This window comes from Petaurus breviceps, unplaced genomic scaffold (assembly GCF_028583685.1).
Source record: "Petaurus breviceps papuanus isolate PSGF00001 unplaced genomic scaffold, PetGlider_PUasm1.0 76, whole genome shotgun sequence".
NCBI lineage: Eukaryota > Metazoa > Chordata > Mammalia > Diprotodontia > Petauridae > Petaurus > Petaurus breviceps.
In genome coordinates this window covers 55,184,228-55,205,823 of record NW_027186473.1, presented here as the reverse complement: position 1 = coordinate 55,205,823, position 21,596 = coordinate 55,184,228, and the positions used below count along the sequence as shown (strand labels likewise).

At 35.0% G+C, this 21,596-nt stretch overlaps 1 protein-coding gene across 2 annotated transcripts in view; it reads left to right on the top strand.

Moving 5' to 3' along the window:
• LRBA (LPS responsive beige-like anchor protein) overlaps positions 1 to 21,596 on the top strand; it is a 737,508-nt gene that overhangs the window by 163,795 nt on the left and 552,117 nt on the right. For both annotated transcript variants that reach the window (XM_069105500.1, XM_069105498.1), the window contains exon 21: positions 10,335 to 10,396. In XM_069105500.1, the coding sequence (XP_068961601.1) occupies positions 10,335 to 10,396 (62 nt within the window). The remainder of the gene's footprint in view (positions 1 to 10,334; positions 10,397 to 21,596) is intronic.

Here is a 21,596-nt window from a genome sequence, read left to right as displayed (position 1 = left end):
TGGTGTCTCAGGACATAGTACTATTGTTCTTGAAGCCTCTGATTGCCTGTGCTGTCCAGAACTGAGAGTCGCTTCCCTGCCCTGCCCTGCTTCTTCTTGGTGGTTTCAAGATCACCACTCTGGATTTGTGATAACTCTTGGGATTCTTAACCATCCTTGGGCTTTCTCTGTGGTGGTTTGTTTGTGGCTTATGGATAGGCGAAAGGCTTTCCTTCTTTTTACTGCCAAACAACAATCTAGAAAGCTACTTGTCTCCCTGACCTTTTTCTTGTTATGGTGAGATACTTTTTTTTTTCTATTTGTTTTTGTTTGTTTTATTTTTGGCCTGCTCTAGACCTGTCTTTGCTGGCTGTCTCCTTTCCTATAGCCTTTAAACTTCCAGATCAATTTTTGTGCATTGCTCTGGTGGAGGATGTAATTTGCTGTAATTTCTCATTGGATATAATTTTTTTAATCAATTATTTGATGTTTATTCAGTATTTAGGATTAGTATGACACTTGAGGAATTGGTTGCATTGTTGTACATATACAGATCTTTTTATATAATATGGAAATTTACAGCTATTGCTGTTTATGTGTGTGTGTGTGTGTGTGTGTGTGTGTGTGTATGCGTGTATGCATGTGTGTAGACAAAAATCAGGTCCTCTGGAAATGTGATTGATGGGGCCATGCTGTAGAGCTCTAATGGAGGGGAGCACAAAGGTAATCAATGCATCAATAAAGAATTTCTACTGTATGGTGTTTTGTAGCCAGAAGTGTTGTCTTTTGGACCTATAGGAACCTGTCGTACCTGCATACAGGGCAGGTAGTTTATATACCTGTGGGGCATTGGCTGGGCTTGACACCAACTACTAACCCTATGTAAGTCATATCCAGCACCATATGCAAACAGCAACAGGATTTAAACAGTTAGTCACACTGTACTATTCCCCATTTCTAACTTTAGGGAGAGATTAGAGTGTGTTCACAGGTTTTACATTTCTTGTGTTCAATCACTAATCACAGAAAGGATTTGACCTATTTTATTTTTTTAAATTAAATTTTATGTTTATTTTTAGTTTACATCATTCATTTCCACAAGATTTTGAGTTACACATTTTCTCCCTGTCTTTACTACCACCCCAAAACAGTGATCCCACTGTATACCCCCTCCTCCAATCTCCTCCCTCCTATATCCCCCCCCTCCAACTTTCCAGTAGGGCAAGATGGATCTCTATACCCCAGTGCCTATATATCTTATTTCCTAGTTGCATGTTAAAAAAATTTTTTTTAAACATTTCATTTTAAAACTTTGAATTCCAGAGTCTTTTCCTTCCTCCGTCATCATTCACCCTTACTGGGAACATAAGCAATTCAATATAGGTTTTACATGCGTAGCTATGCAAAACATTTCTGTAGTGGATATATTGTGAAATACTTGACTATATTTTCCTTTGTCCTATCCCTACCCTCATTTGTTCTGTTGTCTACTTTGACTGTCTCCTTTTTCAAAAGTATGTGCTTCCAACATCCCTACCCCCCAACCTGCCCTCCCCTCCATCATCCTCCCTCTCAACCACATCCCCCCTGCTCTCCTGTAGGGTGAAATACTCTATTTAGTGTGTTTGTCATTCCCTCCCTAAGCCAAATTCAACTGAATGACCATATTTTCCCCTGAAACATGATACTTAGTTTTGCTGGGTAGGTGATTCTTGGTTTTAATCCCAGCTCCTTTGACCCCCTGAATATCATTTTCCAAGCCCTTCAATCCCTCAGTGTAGAAGCTGCCAGATCCTAGGTTATCCTGATTGTGTTTCCACAATATTCAAATTGTTTCTTCTTGACTGCTTGTAATATTTTCTCCTTGGTCTGGGAATTCTGGAACCTGGCTATAATATTCCTAGGAGTTTTCTTTTTGGGATCTTTTTTAGGAGGTGATTGGTGGATTCTTTCAACCTCTCTTTTGCCCTCTGGTTCTAAAACATCAGGGCAATTTTCCTTGAGAATTTCTTGAAGGATGATTTCTAGGTTCTTTTTTTTTGATCATGCCTTTCAGATAGTCCAGTAATTTTTAAATTATCTCTCCTGGATCTATTTTCCAGGTTAGTGGTTTTTCCAGTCAGATATTTAACCTTGCCTTCTATTTTTTCATTTGTTTGGATCTGTTTAATAGTATCTTGATTTCTCATAAAGTGACTAGCTTCCATTTGCTCGAATCTAACTCTGAAAGAATGATTTTCTTCAGTGAGCTTTTGAGATTCTTTTTTCCATCTGGCAAATTTGGCTTTTTAAGGCATTCTTCTCCTCATTGGCTTTTTGAGCCTCTTTTGCCATTTGAGTTAGTCTATTTTTTAAAGGAATTTAATTAATTAATCTACCCTATTTTCTTCATTCAGGTTGTTGACTCTCTTTTCATGATTTTCTTGCATCATTCTCATTTCTCTTCCTAGTTTTTCCTCTACTTCTCTTATTTGATTTTCAGAATCCTTTTTAAAGCTCCTCTATGGCTTGTAATCAGTTAATATTTTTCTTGGAAGTTTTTGGTGCAGGAATTCTGACTTCTTTTTCTTCCTCCTCTTCCATTCTTTTATTATTTTTGTCCCCCAAAAAGGAATCCAAAGTCAAATTGCTATGATTGCTTTCTTACTCATGTTGCCACTCAATTATTTGACTTTTGAGTTTTTTGCCACAGTAGAATTCTGCTTCCAGAGAGGGGAGCTTTGTCCAAAATTTCTGGGTTTTTCTAAGCTGCTGGAGCTATTAGTTGGGTGTCCTCTCAGAAGCCTCCACTGGCTCTGGCACACTGGTCCCGCACCCCAGGAGCTCCACCCTAGACAGTGATCCAGATCCAAGCAGGTTAAACCAAGAGTGATTACCCCTCAGACTGGTCTCTTGTTTCCCCTACAATCTGTAGGCCAGGAACTCTGAAGCAGCCATGTGGTGGTGGCGGCTGTGCCTCAGCTGCTTCTTCCTCCAGGGGGCAGAGGCCGGACCGCACTCCTGGACCCCCTGTTCCCACAGAGTCCACACTGAACTCTCGCTTTGTCTTTGGCATTTATGGCTTGATAATTCTGGAAACTGCCACAGCTGCTGGTGATCCACTTTCACAAAGTTCCTCCAGCCCTGGCTGGTCAGGGGCTACCCTGAGCATAAACTGCGGACTCATGTGTTGCCGGGCTAGGCTCCCAGCATTCTGTGATGGACCCTTCCTGTTGGCCTGCCAGGCTATCTTCAGAGGGACATTTGTTTCTCTCTGTCACTTTGTGGTTTCTGTAGCCCTAAAGTTTGTTTGGAGTCATTTTTTGTAGGCATTTGAGGTGTTTATGGAGGGGGCATATGAGTTTTCCTGTTTCTATGCCACCATCTTTGCTCCACGCCTGATTTGACCTATTTGAAAAGCTCATCATACATAACCCCTTAATCATTGTCATATTCTCTTGATGGCAGCACATTAAAAGGTTTTAAAATTGCAGCTCCTTCTGGATTTCCCAAAAAGCATCTGCACTCTTCTTTAAATGGCTCTTCTCCTCTGGATTCAGGTTTACATTCACCACATCTGAAATGTCATTCTGCCCCAAGATATGTGGGACATTAAGGAAGACATCCTCGTTAATGCCATAGAGGCCCTTTATTATGGTGCAAATTGGATGTTCCTTCCTAAGTCTTCATAATGCTTTCTGTCAGATCTGCCACAGACAAGCCAATGGCCTAGAAAATATAGCCTTTAGCTTTGATTACCTCATAAACACTTTCAACAATCTGTTTATGAACATCTTTCCAGTTCTTTGAATCAGTATCTGTTTGAGGATTACCATTCTTCAGAAACACACTGGCAAGATTCATACCACTCCACACAGGAACACTGCATTCTCCATGTTCTCCAAGGAACCATCCATAATTACTTGAAAATGAACACCAAGTCTCTTCCCCATTTGGTAATGGAAGTGGGTAGAATCCAGATTGCAAAGACTTTTAGGAAAGCCACTTAGCTTTTACGCCACCTATATCAAAATATCCACTGGGTTAGAAACAATAAGCAGCTTGCAATTAGGGCTGTATTTAACAATATTGGTAATGATGAATTTAAAGATATTCACATTACATTGGACCAAATTAAGATGACTTTCTCCCTCCTGTTGTCATTGTCATGCCCCTGCCATAACAGTGACCAGTTTTGAGTTTGCAGTTGTACTGTAGCCTTTGCCAAAAATAATCTTTGGCATTTTGAGGAGAAGGCTGCCATGTTGGAGATCCATCATTTCTCCCTTTAGTTTTTCTTCTATTATATCAACTAAGACAAGTTCATCAGCCATATTATTTGTTAAGATACTGAAGATACATGCCATGACAACTGCACCAACCCCAACAACAGTGATCTTGTTCTGGGGAACCTGTTCTTCCTTTAGGAGATTCAAAATCAGCTGATCCTTAACAATAGATGTCATTTTGGGGGATATCAAGGTTGCTGGTCAGGCTGTGAAAATTCTGATTTAAAAGTGAGACTGCTGCTCCCAGACTCGCCTTCACTGGATGTCTTATTATTCAATGTCTTGCATCTTTCAGATATTTTTAAGTAAGTTTGTGCCAATTAAGTGGGTTAGAAGTCCTTTGGAATATCTTTTCTTTCACATGATTGTGCCTAGATTTCATTTTTTCTTTTGATATTCTGTGACCACTTGTCTAGGGGGGGAGAGTAAAGATTTCTATTTTTAAAGAGACTCAGAATATAAGAGAGGGTCAGTGATTTAATTTGTTAATCTTCATTCTTCTTCTACTCTCCTGCTTTTGATACTGTTAATCTTTCTCTTTTTGATACTGTCTTCTTTCTAGGTTGACACTTCATTCTCTTGCTTTTTTTTCTTACGTGTCTCACTGTTCTTTTTCGTTCTCTTTTACTGGAACTTCCCTCAGTTTTCATCCACTTACTGTTGGTGTTACCCAAAGCACTGTCCATGGCTTTTTTCTTTCTACATAGAGTTTCTTTTGATGATTTCATCAACTCCCATGGATTCAATTAGCAGCTCTATGCAAATGACTCTTAGGTCTATCCAGTCTCAGTCTCTCAGCCTCAATTTTCACATCTCCAGCTAGCTTTTAGACATATCATATATAGGACTCATAGATGCCATACTCAGCACTCCCCAAACTGAACTTGTTCTCTTTCTACTAAGTCCTCCCCTCTTCAAAATTCCTTTGTACTCTTGAAATTACTATCTTCTCCCCAGTCACCTAGGTTTGTAATCTGATTGTTATCTGTTCCTCCTCAGTCTCTCTCACCCTTGGTATCTAATGGGTTGTCAGGTCCTTTCAATTCTACTTTCTTAGTATCTCTTACATACCAGCTGTCCTTTATCCTCTGATACTGCTCTTATCCTGATATAGGCTCTTGTTACCTTTTGCTTATACTGTTGATGTTGCCTGTAATTTGGTCTCCCTGCCTCAGTTCTCTCTCTAGTCAGTCATTCTTCAGTCAGGTGCCAAAGCAATCTTCCTAAACTATATTTAGATTTGATCATGTCAGCCCCCTAACTTACCGTGTTTCCCTGATAATAAGACACTGTCTTATTATTTTTTTTCTTAGACAGAAAAACACCAGAGGGCTTATTTTCAGGGGAGGGCTTATTTTAATGAACATTGACAGCAATTTTAATAAACAGGTAAATGTGAACAAAAAAATGTACCTTTATTCAATAAGCAAATCACTGGGGAAGAACAGGATGACATGCTCACTGCTGCAGCTCTGATTGGATGCAGCTCGGAGTGCGGCGTGTGTTTCGGGGTGGGGGGCGGTGCATACAGAGGGTACCGTAATGTAGCGTATAGCGCAGGGGATCACCTTCACTACAGTAGCAATCTCAATAGAGCTTATTTTCGGGGGGAGGGCTTATTTTAGAGGAATCTTACACAGTAAGGGGAGGGCTTATTTTTGGGATAGGTCTTATTATCGGGGAAACACGGTAGTGAACTCCAGTGGCTCCTTTTTAACTATAAGATTAAATATAAAATCTTCCATTTTGCTTTTATTTTTTAAATTCAATTTTATTTTATTTTCAGCTCCCAATTTTCTCCATCCAGCCCCTTATCCTGCTGAGATATCCAGAATAATAGAACCCATTACAGCATGTATAGTCATTCAAAATAACTTCCTGAGTTATCAGGCCTTCCCCTTCAAGAAATAAGGAAGGAAGAGAAGAAAATATGCTTTGTTCTGCACTTAAATAGAGATCTGCAGATCTCTATGTGTAGGTCGACAACATGTTTCATCATGAGTCTTGTAATTATCTTAGTCATTGTATAGATTAGTTACTAAATCTTTCAGAGTTGATTATCTTTATAATATTGCTCTTAATTATTCTTTTGATTCTCTTCACTTCAGTATGAATCAGTTCATACAAACCTTCCCATTTTTTTCTGAAACCATCTCCTTCATAATATTTTACAGCACAATAATATTTCATCACATTCATATACTATAGTATATAGTTTGTTCGGCCTTTCCCCAATTTATGTGCATCTCTTCAGTTTCCACTTCTTTACAACTTAAAAAGAGCTGCTTTAAATATTTTTGTACATATGGTTCCTTTCTCTCTCTAATCTCATTGGTTTATAGATTATATTGGTTTATATTGGTTTATCAGTATTCCTGGATCAATATATATGCATAATTCAGTAGCTTTTTGAAAGTAGTTCCAAATTTCATTACGGAATGGTTGGACTAGTTCACATCCCTCCCAACAGTGCTTTAGTGTACCTGTTTTCCCCCATCCCATCCAACCTTTGTCATGCTAGCCATTCTGATATATTTGAAGTGGTTCCTCAAAATTGTTTTAATGTGCATTTCTTTGATTTTTAGTGATTTAGAGCATTTTTTTCATGTGACTTAATAACTTAGATTTCTTCTGAAAACATTTTTTTTGACCATTTGTCATTTAGAGAATGACTCTTTGTTCTTGTAAATTTGACTCGGTTCCCTCTATATATTAGACCTTTATCAGAGAAACAGGCTGCAAAGATTCTTTTCCAGTTTTCTGCTCACCCTGCCCCCAGTTTTAGATGTATAGATTTTAATCCATGCTATACTAATTTACTTTTGATGTCTTTTTATGTTCAAATCATGTACTCATTTTGCACTTATCTTGGTATATACAACATCAAAATTTTGGCCTATGACTGCTTTCTGCCAAACTGCTTTCTAGTTTTTACAACATTTTTTGTTGAATAATTCTATTTCATTTTTAAAGCTCTTTATTACTTGGCCTTTTCTCGTCTTTGCAGTCTTCTTATACCTTATTCCCCTCCATATACTCAATGATTGAATGGCACTGACTTTTCTTCCTCACACAAGATTTTCCATCTCTGTACATTGTGCATTTTTACTGGCTGTCTCCTGTACCTGTAATTCTCTCCTTCCCTATCTCTATTTCCTGACTTCCGTGCCTTCCTTCAAGTCCCAACTAAAATCCAACCCTCAGTAATGTCTTTCCTTATACCTTCCCTTTGATATTACCTCCAGTTTTTCTAGTACATATCTTGTTTTCTTACAGTTATTTGAATGTTTCCCCTATTTGATTGTGAACTCCTTGATATGAGGGACAATTTTTTGTCTTCACTTGAATCCGTAGTACTTAGCACAGTGCCTAGCATATAGGAGGTACTTAATAAATACTTTTGGACTTTAGTGTAGAGACATCCTGAATGAGGAAATTTTTTCCATTTAATACAAGTCAGCTTGTGTTCCGTATAGGGGTATGGAGAAGGGTAAGTGACTTCCCTAGAGTTGAACAGAGCCAGTGACATTTGAATGCTGGTCTTCCTAACTTTGCTGCTAAATTTGCATCCATTACACCATGCTGCTTTGTTCTTATATATTTATGCCAATCTCTTGATGCAAAGATTTTCCCAAATTTGTTTTTTTCTGATATAATTTTAGTTTCATTCATTATGTTGTACTAATTTTTTTTTCAATTTTATGTCATAGATATTGTTCATTTTATCTTTTCTGATTAGCACTATATTTGAGAATCTCCTTCCACATATAGTGGTGAAACTTATCCACTTCCATTCATTGAATTCTTTTCTGATTATATTTTTAGATAATTATTTATATTTAGACTTCCTATATGGCAATATTGTGGTATATTGTATAAGATATTGATCTGAATGAAATTTCTATTAGAACTACTTTCCCCCTTGGTTTTTTCTGTTAAGGAGAGTGATGTGTACAGACCTTTTCTTTATGAATGCTGATTTGGCACATCTATGATGGGTGAATTGAAAATGGGAGGGATTTGAATTAGGGAGGCCAATTTTGAGAGGATTATAATAATATAGGTCATTGATATAGAACTCAAATAAAAATTGATGCTACAATTTACTGCCTTAGAAAACCTCAAATTAGCATTTAAAAAAATTTTTTTTTAAATTTTCTAATTATATTTTAATCTCATTGGCACACTCATAGAGGGCCAGTGAATTTGACACCTGTGATAGGGGTGATAGATTTTAAAGACCTAAAGTGGAGTAGTTGTGTTACAAGTGGAGGGAAGAGGATATGCATCAGAAATGGGTGTTGTAAAGGTAGGAGACAAGAAGGCTTGACAAGATTGTGTATATGAAGTGAGGTCAAGTGAAGTTTGAAATATTATTTTTATATGTATTTTGATTACTGAAAGCATGGTGGTCCCTTTGATAGAAATAGGGAAGTACATTGTAGGGGATAGGATTCAGGGAAAGTAATGAGCTCTGTTTTTGATGTACTGTACTTTGTGATCTATATTTGGAATGTCCAGAGGGAGTTGTTTCTATAGAAAAATACTGAAAAAGATCTCTCAAATGTATGACTGCCCTGCCTTTTAAGATCACTTTAATAGTAGCATTACTAAGTATTTTAGAAATTACTTTTTTAATCACTAGATTGGGCAGTTAACACCATTGATTCCAGTTTAGTTGTATTTTAAGCTATTCTTCATAATCTCCCCAACTGCCAAACCACATGGAATTTTTTCCCTTCTCTTTATGTCCTTTTTTCCTGTCATCTTTTTTTTCCTCCCTATTCGTTTTCGCCATAAAAAAATGTAGTTTCTACTCTTTCCTTTCTTTCCACATGTTTATGCCTGAGCTCTTCCAAAGGTAGCATAACATGTTTCACTGTGCTAAATACATTTTTCTGCATTTTCACAAGTCTTTAAAGTAACTTGTCTTAATTTTTTAAATTTCTGAAATAAAGGCTAAATAGTCTCATTAGCACAACTATTTTGTTGTTCTGAAGAATAGGCTGGAGAAGAAATGGAAAAGAAGAGAGTAGGCTGTTTTTCATTTGGAAGTGGTGAGGGTAGAGATGAAAAGGTAGAGAGGGAGAATAAAAAAGGAAAAAGAAAAAAGAATGCTCCACATGGGGACGTTGCAGAAAATCACTAAAAACTCCCATGGGGTATTCAGGTAATACTGATTGAAACCCATGCTATTGTTTGCCCATTCTGATGAAGGATAAAAAGAAGTTTTAAAAATTGCAAGTCGTCGTTTAACTGTAGTGATTTTATTCTTTGGAATGATTTTTGCCACCTTAGAAACTGAAAAAAAGCTGTTAACAATGGATTAGTTTAGGCCATTTTTTTTTTCTATTTTCTTTATATATTAGTGCAGATAACAATCTCTTTGCATTAACTTCTCTGGATACAAAATTCTAAAGACAATTTTCTCTTTATGTTATATATTTCTTTTGGATCACATCAATATGAACCAAAATGATGCATTAAAGAGAAAAAAATATAAATAAACAATTTATAAGAAACCTAGGAATACTTAATGGGTAACTACTTGCACTTCTGTTAAGGTTTAGTGTGAGGTCATGGGTCAAAGTACTAATAAGAGTGTTTGGGATGTCTACTGCCAGGAAACAAAATGGAAACTTGATTGATAGCTAGAGGTTTGAAGGGAAAGAGAGGAGTGGAGGAACCAAAGGTCATGGAGCCATTTCCTTTCTCTGCATGTGTAATGACCAACTCTCTCCAAAACACAAAATGTAGATGATATCAATCAATATAGCATATGCTATGCACATTTCTACAAGTAATGATAAATTGTGAATATATGTGTGTGTATGAATTTGCATAAGCATTTCAATGATCCATCCAAAATTATAATGAAAAAGCTGTACAATAAAAATAATATTCTCCTCTTCAGACTTTTAGGAATCATAGTGTTTCTTACAAAATTGCAAAATGTATTTTGTGCTATATTGAGGTGTAAATGTTTAACACCTTTAAAAGGTCACATTTGACAAAGTTTTCTTCTTATGCATTTAAAGTCTCATATGCACTTGGTTATATAATTTTTTTTATCCTTTTTAAAAATAGGTCTGGTTTGCATGAAGTCTAGTAGCTCAGTTGTGGAATTGGTCATGCTCCTCTGTTCTCAGGTGAGTCAAAGCAATTGCAAAATTTTTATTTTTTATGAATTCCCTGGCATATTTTATTTTACAAAGTGTATCAGAGGTGGAAACAACTGCATCCTTTGGGTTTGATTAATTACTGTTTCCAGGTTATAGCCTTTTAGTAATTCTATTTCTTTTTTGGAAAAAACTACTTCCAAACTTAGATCCTTAATGTATCATATTGGTTTATGTGCTTAGTGATCTGAGTAGGTGAGTGAAAACAGAGGTTTCTGGAGTCCCATTAAAAATGTCTAGGTTATATGTAACCTCCATCTTGAGGTGACTAATTCTCTGCTGTCATCTTTTATAAGAGGAGATAAAAATCAATACAATATTAAGGTTATAGAAACAGATTTATTTCTACAGCTTGAGAGTGGCATTCTGTCTCCTCTGGGAATAATGGGTTTTCTTCTTTTTTTGTGTGTAGGGGTTATAAAATGAGTGATAAATACTTTTGAACCCTTGTCATTGCTAATTATTTTTGACATGTACAGTTGATTTAGGGGAATAGCAGCAGAACCATTACGTACTAAATTCCTAAAAGCAGGATTAATCACATGTTTAAAAACTTTGTAATATTCTTCCTATTACTCTTATCTTATATTGAGTCTTAAAGATTTAGAATATATTCATTCTGTATTTCTTCTGTATACATGTTTGTGTGAGGTTATATTTATACATACGTGTATGTTAATGTAGTGAAAAACCATGTACCATGTTAGCAAGCTATTGGCTTATTTTTTTCATTCTCTTTTGTAATTAAATAGAGGAGTGTTTTTATTGAACTTTTTCTTTGTAGTCTTTTATAAACAATATCTTATTGGTAGTAAATTCCCCTACTTAAAACTTTAAAATAGCCTTTTTTAATGGCAAGGGTATTGGTCTAAAGGTCAAGGGTTCTGACCCATTTCAAAACCTTTGACCTTCATTTATAGCCCTTACGGTTTACTTGCCTGACGAATAAGGATAATGCAAAATTAATGTTTCTTTGCATTGATTTATTCATTTTAGTGCCTATATTGCCAAATTTATTTAGACTGTGCTGATGGACATTTCATGAATACAAATGAAAGAATCATAGAAGGTGTGAAAAATCAATACTGTGCAGTGTCAATAAAGTGCAATAAGAACAATTACTTGTAGAGATTACACCTAATGGATTTTACAATGAACTAGCCAACGAGTAGTTGTGTTTCTAGTAGGTTTATTATTCTAGCTGTAGTGAGAATCATGTTTGCATAACTTAATCATCTCCTTCAGAAAACAAAGTCTGGCAGTTAACAAATTTCAGTCTCCTCCACAATTTTCTGTATTGAAATAATTGCTTGCATATTTCTTGGAAGAAAATTACCAATTACTACTTTCAGACCTGTGTAGAATTTGTCTTTCTTTTATTAAGAAAGTTACGTGTAATTTCAGTTATCTTTCTTTAAAAGATTGACAAAAATTACTGTTTGTATTGATATAATTGCTTTATTATGTGTTTGTTTTTGTAAATAAGGTTTTACCTTTTATAGAAATGAAGATGAGATTTTAATAGGAGAAAAATGTCATATATATTTGTTAGTGTGTATATGTAAATATATATCTGCATAGTGAGGCTTCTGTTTAGTATATCACATAGTTGTATATTAGAGGCCAAAAAGATAGGGAATAAATGACATGCTCTAATGCACCTATTTGTCATACATGTCACAACTGCTGTTTAATGCTAATCTAATCAAATGGGATATGATGATCACTTAGCCAAGTAAATAACAAAAGACAAGAAACCTCAGTGTTAAAAAGAAATATATTTTTTGCTGTTAAATTGCTAAATATTTTGAGCTTAAAAATTCACTGCATCAGTTATACATGCTCACTATGAAAAATGATGTGAGAAATAAGGCAAAAATTAGCTCCAGATGTATACAGATTGTCCAGCAGTGATAATTACATTTTTCACTTTGAATTTTCCTAATTCAAAGAGGTCAGTGTGGCAATCACAAAAGTGATTTATTTTGGTAAGAAGTGAACTGTCTTTTCGTACATGAAAGCTAAAGAGATATGAATTTCATTTTCAAGATGACATTTTGCAGATATTGGGAGGGGATGGGTTGAGGTTGATTGATATATTTTTTTGGTCCAAGTTACAGCTGTAAGTGAACAGATAGCATCTTGCTAAAATTCTAATTAATTTTTTAAGAGGAGATGGAGGGGATTGCGTGCCAAAGATCAAAAGATCAGGTCAAAAACTAGTTTTTAATCTCATAAATAATCAGATATACCTCAGAACTTAACATCTGCAAATGTGATTTTAAACTTTACAAATTACGGATGTTTAATTTTGTGAAATTCAAGCACATTTTGATTACTTCTCCTGTTTTCATTTATAAGTAATTTTCTTGTTAAATTGTTTCATATAATATTTAAACAAACCACCTTTTGTAATGAAAGATATTAAAACTCAAACTTGAAAAATATGCAAGAAGATCTTATTTGGAATACCATCAGTGTCAGGGAAGAGAAACTAGAAAATGTTTTATTATCATTATACTTTCAAACATTCATTCATAAATGTACAATGATGATTCATTGAGCCACAGAATTAATAATTTTCCCTCTTTTATTTTTAAAGAAAGACATTTTGTGGAACAAACAACTATTTACTCACAATTTTTTTTTTAAAGTTACCAGATAGCATTTTTCATTCTAAGTCCCCTGGAATTGTCTTGAATCATTTTATTGCTGAGAATAATTATGTCATTTTCAGTTGATCATCATTGCAATATTGCTGTTACTATGTAAAAAAAGTTACACCTAGAAATAGTAATATTTATCACTAGTATAAAGGAGTCCTTACTGCAGTTTAGTCTGTCCATAGATATATTTAGAAAATAGTTTGTGCAAAATAACTCAAAAGTTAAGTTTCATAGCCTTGATTTAAAATGTTTTGTTATTTAAAAATTAGGTGACATTTGATATTTAGGAAACTTTTTTTTGATGTATGAAAGTGGAATAAGTTGTCACATGTCCAGTATTGTTTTGCACAAAACTTATAGGTTCTAAGTATTCATACATTTGTGAAAATACCATCATTTGTGAAAAACCATCTACATTTAAAGAAATGTTTCACTTAAAATTACTTCAGCCTTCTTGTACAAAATGTTTGTATCCTGCTTATTTGACATTAATATCATTTTTGAAAGAATTGACGTTACATTCAAGGCCACTTTATAAAAGCGTTGCATTGCTCATCCTAATTCAGTCTGACATACATTCCAATAACACTACCTCCCTTCTTGGGTTTAAAGCCAAATTTATGGCTGTGCATTGTGAAGTGCATCATTTAAAAATGGTTTCAACCCAAAACATCTAATAAATAAATAATGTGTATGGCTACTCAGTAGTAGACTTTCCAGACTAGAAATCATTCCATCGGATACTCAACAGTCCACTATCGGAGAGGGCTGTCAGATAAATCTTATAGTAGCTGCATTCATGTCCTGTAAATCACATGTTATTGTCTGAGCCTTCTGCCAGGTCATCTATTCTTTTCCCATTTATCAGAAATGCATACAGTATATAGAAAAACTAGAAGCACTGTATAGTGTCTTGTCTGGTGTCTTGTCTATTAAACCAGTAAAAGTTATAATAAAGTATTATTTTACTTTGATGTTTTTAAATTGTCTTATCAAAATATATTAGGTTTGCAATTTTTAAATGTGTTTCCTTTATAATCTTATATACATACATATATACATTTTCCTACTCTTTAAATATGAAGTTTCTAAATATTTTAAAAGTTCTGTTCATTTAAAATATAAGCAAATAGCAACAAGTCTTGTTTAGCTTGATTCCTCTTTTGTACTTGAATCTTTTGCACCTGAACTCATATTTTATCTTTGTAATTCAATGGTTTTTTTCTTATTTTATACCTTTTCTTATCTTCTCATGCTCCTCTTCTTTTCTCAGAAGTAATGTGTCACCATGAAGATGTCACTGTATTTGAAATCTTTTAAAAAAAAAATTTTTTTTTTAAAGCAATCAGGGTTAAGTAACTTGCTCAAGGTTACACGGCCAGTTATTTCAGGTGTGGTGCTGAGTATCTGAGCCCAGATTTGATCCAGGTCATCCCGACACTGGAGCCAGTGCTCTTACTCGCTGAGCCACCTGGCCACACCCCTAAGCAATTGGGGTTAAGTAACTTGCTCAAGGTTACACGGCCAGATGTTTCTGGGTGGGTGCTAAGTGTCTGAGCCCGGGATTCGATCTCCAGGTCTTCTCAACACTGGAGCCGGTGTTTTTACTTGCTGTGCTACCTGGCCGCCCCTGTATTTGAAATCTTAGGATTAGGTTTCAAATTCTTCCCCCTTTACTTATTTGTGTGTACTTGGGCCAGTTACTCCATTTCTCTGGGCATTAACTTCCTTAACCATAAAAGTAGAAGGTTCAGTGAATGACCTCAGTGATCCCTTCCATTTGTAAATGTACAATTCTCTGATTCTCTCCGCTTATTGTTTCTGAATACATGACATTTAGCGCCTGCTTTTTATTCTTTTACTTTTTGAACTTTACTTTTTTGACCCTTTGAGGATCAATAGATACCATTAATGCCATTTCATTTTCCTCAACTACAAAATGAAAGTTAGACCTCCATTGTTTGTCATTCTCTGAGTAGACAGTAATATTGACTGTTGCCTTTTGCTTGTAATACTATATGTTTAATTATTTAAGAACAACAACAACAGACTAACTTTTATATAACACTTTAGGGATACAAAGTGCTGGCTATATGTTATGTTGTGCTTTCATGTCACATTGTATAGGAATGGAGTTCCATCAGGAATCTGCTGTATTTAAAATAGTTTATTATAGGATGACATTAAGCTTTTGTGGCAGCTTAATTTCTGAGATTGTTCAAGTTCTACACTAGAGGAACTTCTGTAAAACAATCTTTAATGATATTCTTTGAAATTATTTTAATGATAATTAGTAAAGATGTAGCCATCTTTCTGGTGTAATCGTGTATGTTGAACTTTTCAGTAATTTTTTGCATAGGTGTTATAACCGGATTGCCATAGAGTAATGGTTCTCAAAGTGTTGTCTGTGTACCCTGGGAATCCCCAAGATTCTTTTTATCAGGGATATTGAGACCAGAAAGTTTGAGAACTTATACATCAGAAAAATGCCAAGAAATGGAATCCCATTATTATGTCATTTTAGAGAGAATAAGATAAAAACTTGGAAACTGGAAATAAAATTGTTCAGCAGTTAATGCTCAAAGTAGTAAACATTGTAATTCAACTTGTTTGTTAGGCCAGAACTATTATTTTTTTTTTAAAGGCAGCACTATATTTAGGACTTCATGTAAGTTTTAATTGACTATTTGTAGCAGAGTGAACATTGAAATTGAATTGAGGAGAGGACCTATATTTGAATCACCATTCTTATTATTTACTAGGTATGTGAACATTGGTAAGTTTCTTAAATATTTTGCTCCTGTTTTTTCATCTGGAAGATGCAGAAATAACATTTTTACTATCTATTTCCAAGTGCATTTGTGAGGAAAAACTTAAAACTCTTACAGTTATGTAAACCTGAGCTGTTAACTATTGTTATCTACTGTGTCTTTTTAAACATTTAGTAACATAAAACAAAGCTGTTTTTATTATGTTTACTAAGTTCACATGTAATCTTCTTTTTCTTAGTTTTCCTTTACCCTCTCTCCACATTTGTTTGATTCACTCATTTATTGAGGATTTATTAAGTATTTCCTATATATTTAATAAATATACTTCTTTCTTAATTGTATATTATGCCTAGTGATAACCATTACCCAAGGCAGGCTTGCTGATCACTGGAACCCGAGTATATTTTAGCAATTGTTGTTATTTCCTTGGTCACTTCTTGGGGATTATTACAGAGATCTGAGATTGTTTGCATGCTTTTGGCATCTTCCCCTCCCTTAAGATACCTTGCGTATTAAACTTTCTCCCCATTGTATTACCTTCAGCACAGATCTCTACTTTATATATTTGGTGTCATTTGGATTCCTTTTCTACCTTCTCTCTAGTTCCATTTTGCTTGGTAAACACCTTGAGAACCATGATGGGGCAGTGGTTCCTTTATTCTTGATGGAAAAAATAGATTGTTAAAATCAATTTTGTAAAATTATTTTGTTCATTTTTCCTCTATTTGTAGTCATTTACATTTTTTTCGATTGCCCTTGAGTTAACTTTGCTCAGTTGGATATCTTGTCCTCCTTTGTTTAAACTGGCCTTACCTTCCATTGTTTTCTGATTATTAATTAGATAACTTTCCATCTTATAATTTTAGAGACAAGCTTATATTCTAGCTTGTTGCTTTTTCTAGCCATTTGGCATATAAATCAGATTTTTGTTGATTGGGCACTTTGGGGGCTCTTTTTCTTTCTTTGCTGTGACTGTTTACATTGATTTAACTTCTGGCTAAAATTATTATCACTTATGTTCACATTATTTCTCTATTCTGTTTCCCATTTTTAAAATTTTTTAGTTAATTTGTTTAAATTTAAATTAATTTCAGTTGTACTACACATCTTTTTATTATTGCTCTTATTTTTTAAAACAAATTATTATATTAGTACTGATGAGGTTTTGGTCTAACTGTATACAGATAGATGACTTGGGGATCATTGCAATCACAATATATTTGTCTGTTAAAATGTAATCTTCTGGGGCAGCTAGGTGGTGCAGTGAATGGAACACTGACCCTGGAGTCAGGAGGACCTGAGTTCAAATCTGGCCTCAGACACTTGACACACTTACTAGCTGTGTGGCCTTAGGCAAGTCACTTAAACCCAATTGCCCTCCAAAAAGCAAAACAAACAAATAAATATAAATATATATGAATATATAAATATAAATATATATAATCTGTTTTATTCTTTGTTGAATTGCTTAGTGGCTACCATGTCCAGGGCCTTGCCAATTGATTTTTTGAACAAAATGTTCATGGTACAAAATCATAAGTGGTTAGCCTCTCTAATTTCTTTTACCTGAACTGTATTTTCCTATATATCTCTTATCCACCTTAATCAATTCCCACCTTTGTCATTAAGAATGTATGTTAATTTGACTTGTTCTTTTTATAATTTTTTCTACTATTTATTGTTAGTGACTAATGTTGATGAATGAACTGAAATGATTTACACGTTGGTCTTTTTTTGCATATAGTTATAAGGATTGCTTCAATATATATTATTTTAATTAGTACTACAGTGACCACTAATTGAACAAGGCATTAAAATATTTTTCATTCAATTATGCTTCCAAAAGTGAAAATATAATTTCAAATTAAGATAGCTAAGCATAAACATTATTTCTTTATAATTTAGAGCTTGTACTTCATTTTTTAAAGGAACAAGTGGCAGATACTGTTCAACACTACTATAATGGGGCAATCCCATACCCAGGAGTATCTGCATTTCATTGTACCAAAGGTTAGGCTGTTTGTTATGTTGTTGTAAGCCACAAGATTGTTTTCTGAATTCAGTCAGGGCTCTTCCAGCCCTTTTCTTTGGCACAAGCAGGACCTAGATCACTAGGTCCTGAGTCCCTTTTTAGAGTTAAACACATGTACAGGCAAGGTTTGGCTGGCTGTAGTGAAACCCTTGATTTCCTATTATTGTTTCAGCCCAGATGCAGTTTAGTCTGACTGTATAAATATATTCCCAACAAAAATTCATAATTTATCTTGTGTTGACTTCAGCATCATTGAGGTTTTATTTTTTTTTTTCCGCTTTTTGGAGGGCAATCGGTGTTAAGTGATTTGCCCAGGGTTACACAGCTAGTTTTTTGCATTGTGTCTGAGGCCGGATTTGAACTCGGGTGACTCCAGGGCCAGTTCTCTATTCACTGCGCTACCTAGCTGCCCCCATCATTGAGATTTTAATCTCCTTTCCAATGTTGCATGACATGTAAGAATTGTTAATTGGTATATAAATTAAATAATATGTTCTATATTCTCTTCTCATCTATCCTCGGTATCCAGTGACTTAGCTCTGACTGTCTTTCATGTCTGGAATGTACTCCCTCCTTTCCTGAATCTCGTGGAGTACCTAGTTTCCTTCAAGACTTGACTCAAGTACCACCTTCCAAAAGACAACTTTTCTGATCTTTTCAGCTACTACTGTACTCTTTCCAAAACTACCTTGTATTTATTTTGTACAAACTTGTATGGAAATTATCCCTGTCATTAGACTATAAGCTACCTGAGGGTAGGGTCTCTTTCACTTTTGTATCCTCAGTGCTTAACATAGTGCCTTATACACGGTACGCATCTAGTGCCTTATACACAGTACACATTTAACAGATGCTTGTTGATTTCTGAATCAAATTGAATGTAAAAAGTATACAGTATTGCACTTCTTGAGCAGGCAAGTGCATAGCAATAATGTCTGTGTCTTTGATTCTCTCTAGTCTTTTTTTTTTTCTTTTTGGAGTGGGGAGGGCAGGGCAATTGGGGTTAAGTGACTTGCCCAAGGTCACATGGTTAATTGGTATTAAGTGTCTGAGGCTGGATTTGATCTCAGGTCCTCCTGACTCCAGGGCCAGTGCTCTATTCACTGGGCCACCTAGCCGCCCCTGACTCTCTCTAGTCTTCAGTGATTTGTTATCATGTGTTCTTGAATATCCCTTAAAGACATTTTGCTGACACTTTTTAAAAGATATCATTGTCATTCCATAATGCTCTTCCTACTTTCTTGATAGAACCCACCTTGTAACAAAGACAAGCAATAAAAGACATTAACACACTGGACTTGTTTGATTATGTAGGCCTTATTGAGCACTTACAGTCCATTAGCTTCTTGCTCAGGGTGGGAAGGTTTACTTTATTGTCCATCTTCTATAATTATAATTAGTCACTGTACTGAGTGGTTTTTTTTGAAATCTTTCAGTATTGTATTTCCTTTACATTGTCGTGGTCATTGTATAAATTTTCTCCTATTATTACTTACTTTGAATGAGTTCATGTCTTCTCAAATGTGAAAAAATGTTTAAATTGTATTTTTATTCTAAACTTTAATATTGTAAAGAACATTTCTGTATATATATATCAGAACAGAAAAAGAGTATTTTATATGAAATTTTTTTTTGCTTAATTTACTTACTTTTAAAATGAAAAAATATTTACTAAATTCAATACATTACCTTCACAACTGTCAGGTTAGTCTGTGCTTCCTTCTCAACTTCTCTTACTTTCTGTGCAGTTTAAAAAGAAGTTACAGTACTACCCTCATCACTCCAATCCCCATTTTTGTAACACTAGTGCTAATCTCCCTATCATCTCTGTGGTTTACCCCTCCATTATTGTTCAGTGACCCCATGGACTATAACCAGGCCTTGTTAGCCTCCACTGTCTTCTAAAATCTGTCCAAGCAACATGTTTTGTTTTTTTTTGTTTAACCCTGTCTGCCTCATCTTCTTCCTGTCCCCTTTTCCTTTTGCCTTCATTATTTCCCAGCATCAGGGTCTTTTCCAGCAAGTCCTGAATTTTCATTATGTGGCCAGAGCACCTAAGCTTCAGCTTCAGTATTTGATCTTTCAATCAATAGCCTGAATCAGTTTCTTTAAGTATTGGCTGATTTGTTCTCCTTGCTATCCAAGGGACTCTAAAAAAGTCTACTCCAGTACCGCAATTCTAAAGCATCAGTTCTGTGGCACTTAGCTTTCCTTATAGCCCCCTCTCACTGCCATACATTGCTAATGGAAAAACCATAGCTTTGACTATGCAGACCTTTGTTAGCAAGGTAATGTTTTTGCTTTTTAAGCATGCTATCCAGATTTGCCATAGCAAATCTTTCCTTCCAAAGAGTGTCTTTTAACTTCATGTCTGCAATCACTGTCTATATTTATCTTCGAGTCCAAAAATATGAAATATGATACTGCTACCATTTCTTCTTCCTGTCTTTGACAGGAATTGATGGGACTAGTTGCTTCTTAATTTTTCATTTTCTGCCATCAGAATGGTATCATTTACCTATTTGAGATTCTTTGTGTTTCTATCAGCAACCTCAATTCTGGTTTTTGATTCATTCAGCCTGACATTTTGCATAATGTACTCTGCATATAAGTTAAACAAATAAGGTGACAATAAGCAGCCTTGTGTTCCTTTTCTAGTCGTAAACCAATGAGTTATTTTCCATGTGCAGTTCTAACTGTTGCTTGTTGGCTCACTTATAGGTTCCTCAGGAGACAAACAAGATGATCCGGTACTCTCATCTCTTTGAGGACTTGTTGCATTTTGTTGAGATCCATATAGTAAAATGCTTTAGTGTAGTCAATGAAGCAGAAGTAAATGTTTTTTGGGAACTCTCTTGCTTTATATAATTCATGGAATGTTGGCAATTTGGTCTCTAGTTCTTCTGCCTCTTTGAAAACCAGCTGGCTCCTCTAGCAATTCTTGGTTCACATACATACTCACCCTGCCAATTGAAAGCCAAGAGAAAGGGGAAAAATAAACAAACATTTAACAAATCAAGCAAAAGGAATTCTCAGAATTGCTCTGTCTACTTCCTGTACCTTGAGTTTGTTATTTCTCTTTCAAGAAATTGGCAGCAAGATGGGTAACATGCCTTCATCATAGATCCTCTAGTTACATGGTTGTTGAATACTTTGATAAGAGTTCCTAGGTCATGCCAAATTCTTTTTTTCACCCAATGCAGTCCTTGTATAAATTGTTCTCATGACTCTATTCGTTGAGTTCTGTCTTGTGTATTTTTTTTTTATCAGGCTATCTGTTTTCTGTATCAGACTATATGTTTTCATTAAGAGTGAGGTCTGTCTGATGTCATCTCCCCCATTCCTTCCTCCATGTTTGTTTGCTCCTCATATGCTTCACATATGAGAAATAGGATTTTCCATATCCTTCATCTTTTTTTTTACTAGTATATCTTTACCCTCCCTTCTCTTTCTCCCTTGAAACCCTCAGAACAGAAATAATTCAATACAATAATCATATATTTTTTGTTCGACTCAGTAACCTTTGATAACATTAAGGTTCTGTTGCTCCTCCCCCATTAGAATGGTAGCATTATGTCATCAAATACATTCTTCTAAACTGTCCAAGTAAATGTATACTTTTTGACATTACATGGTTGTCAGTGGAACACTTTCCACATCTACTTGTCAACTCTCACGAACATAATAAATATCTGTTGATA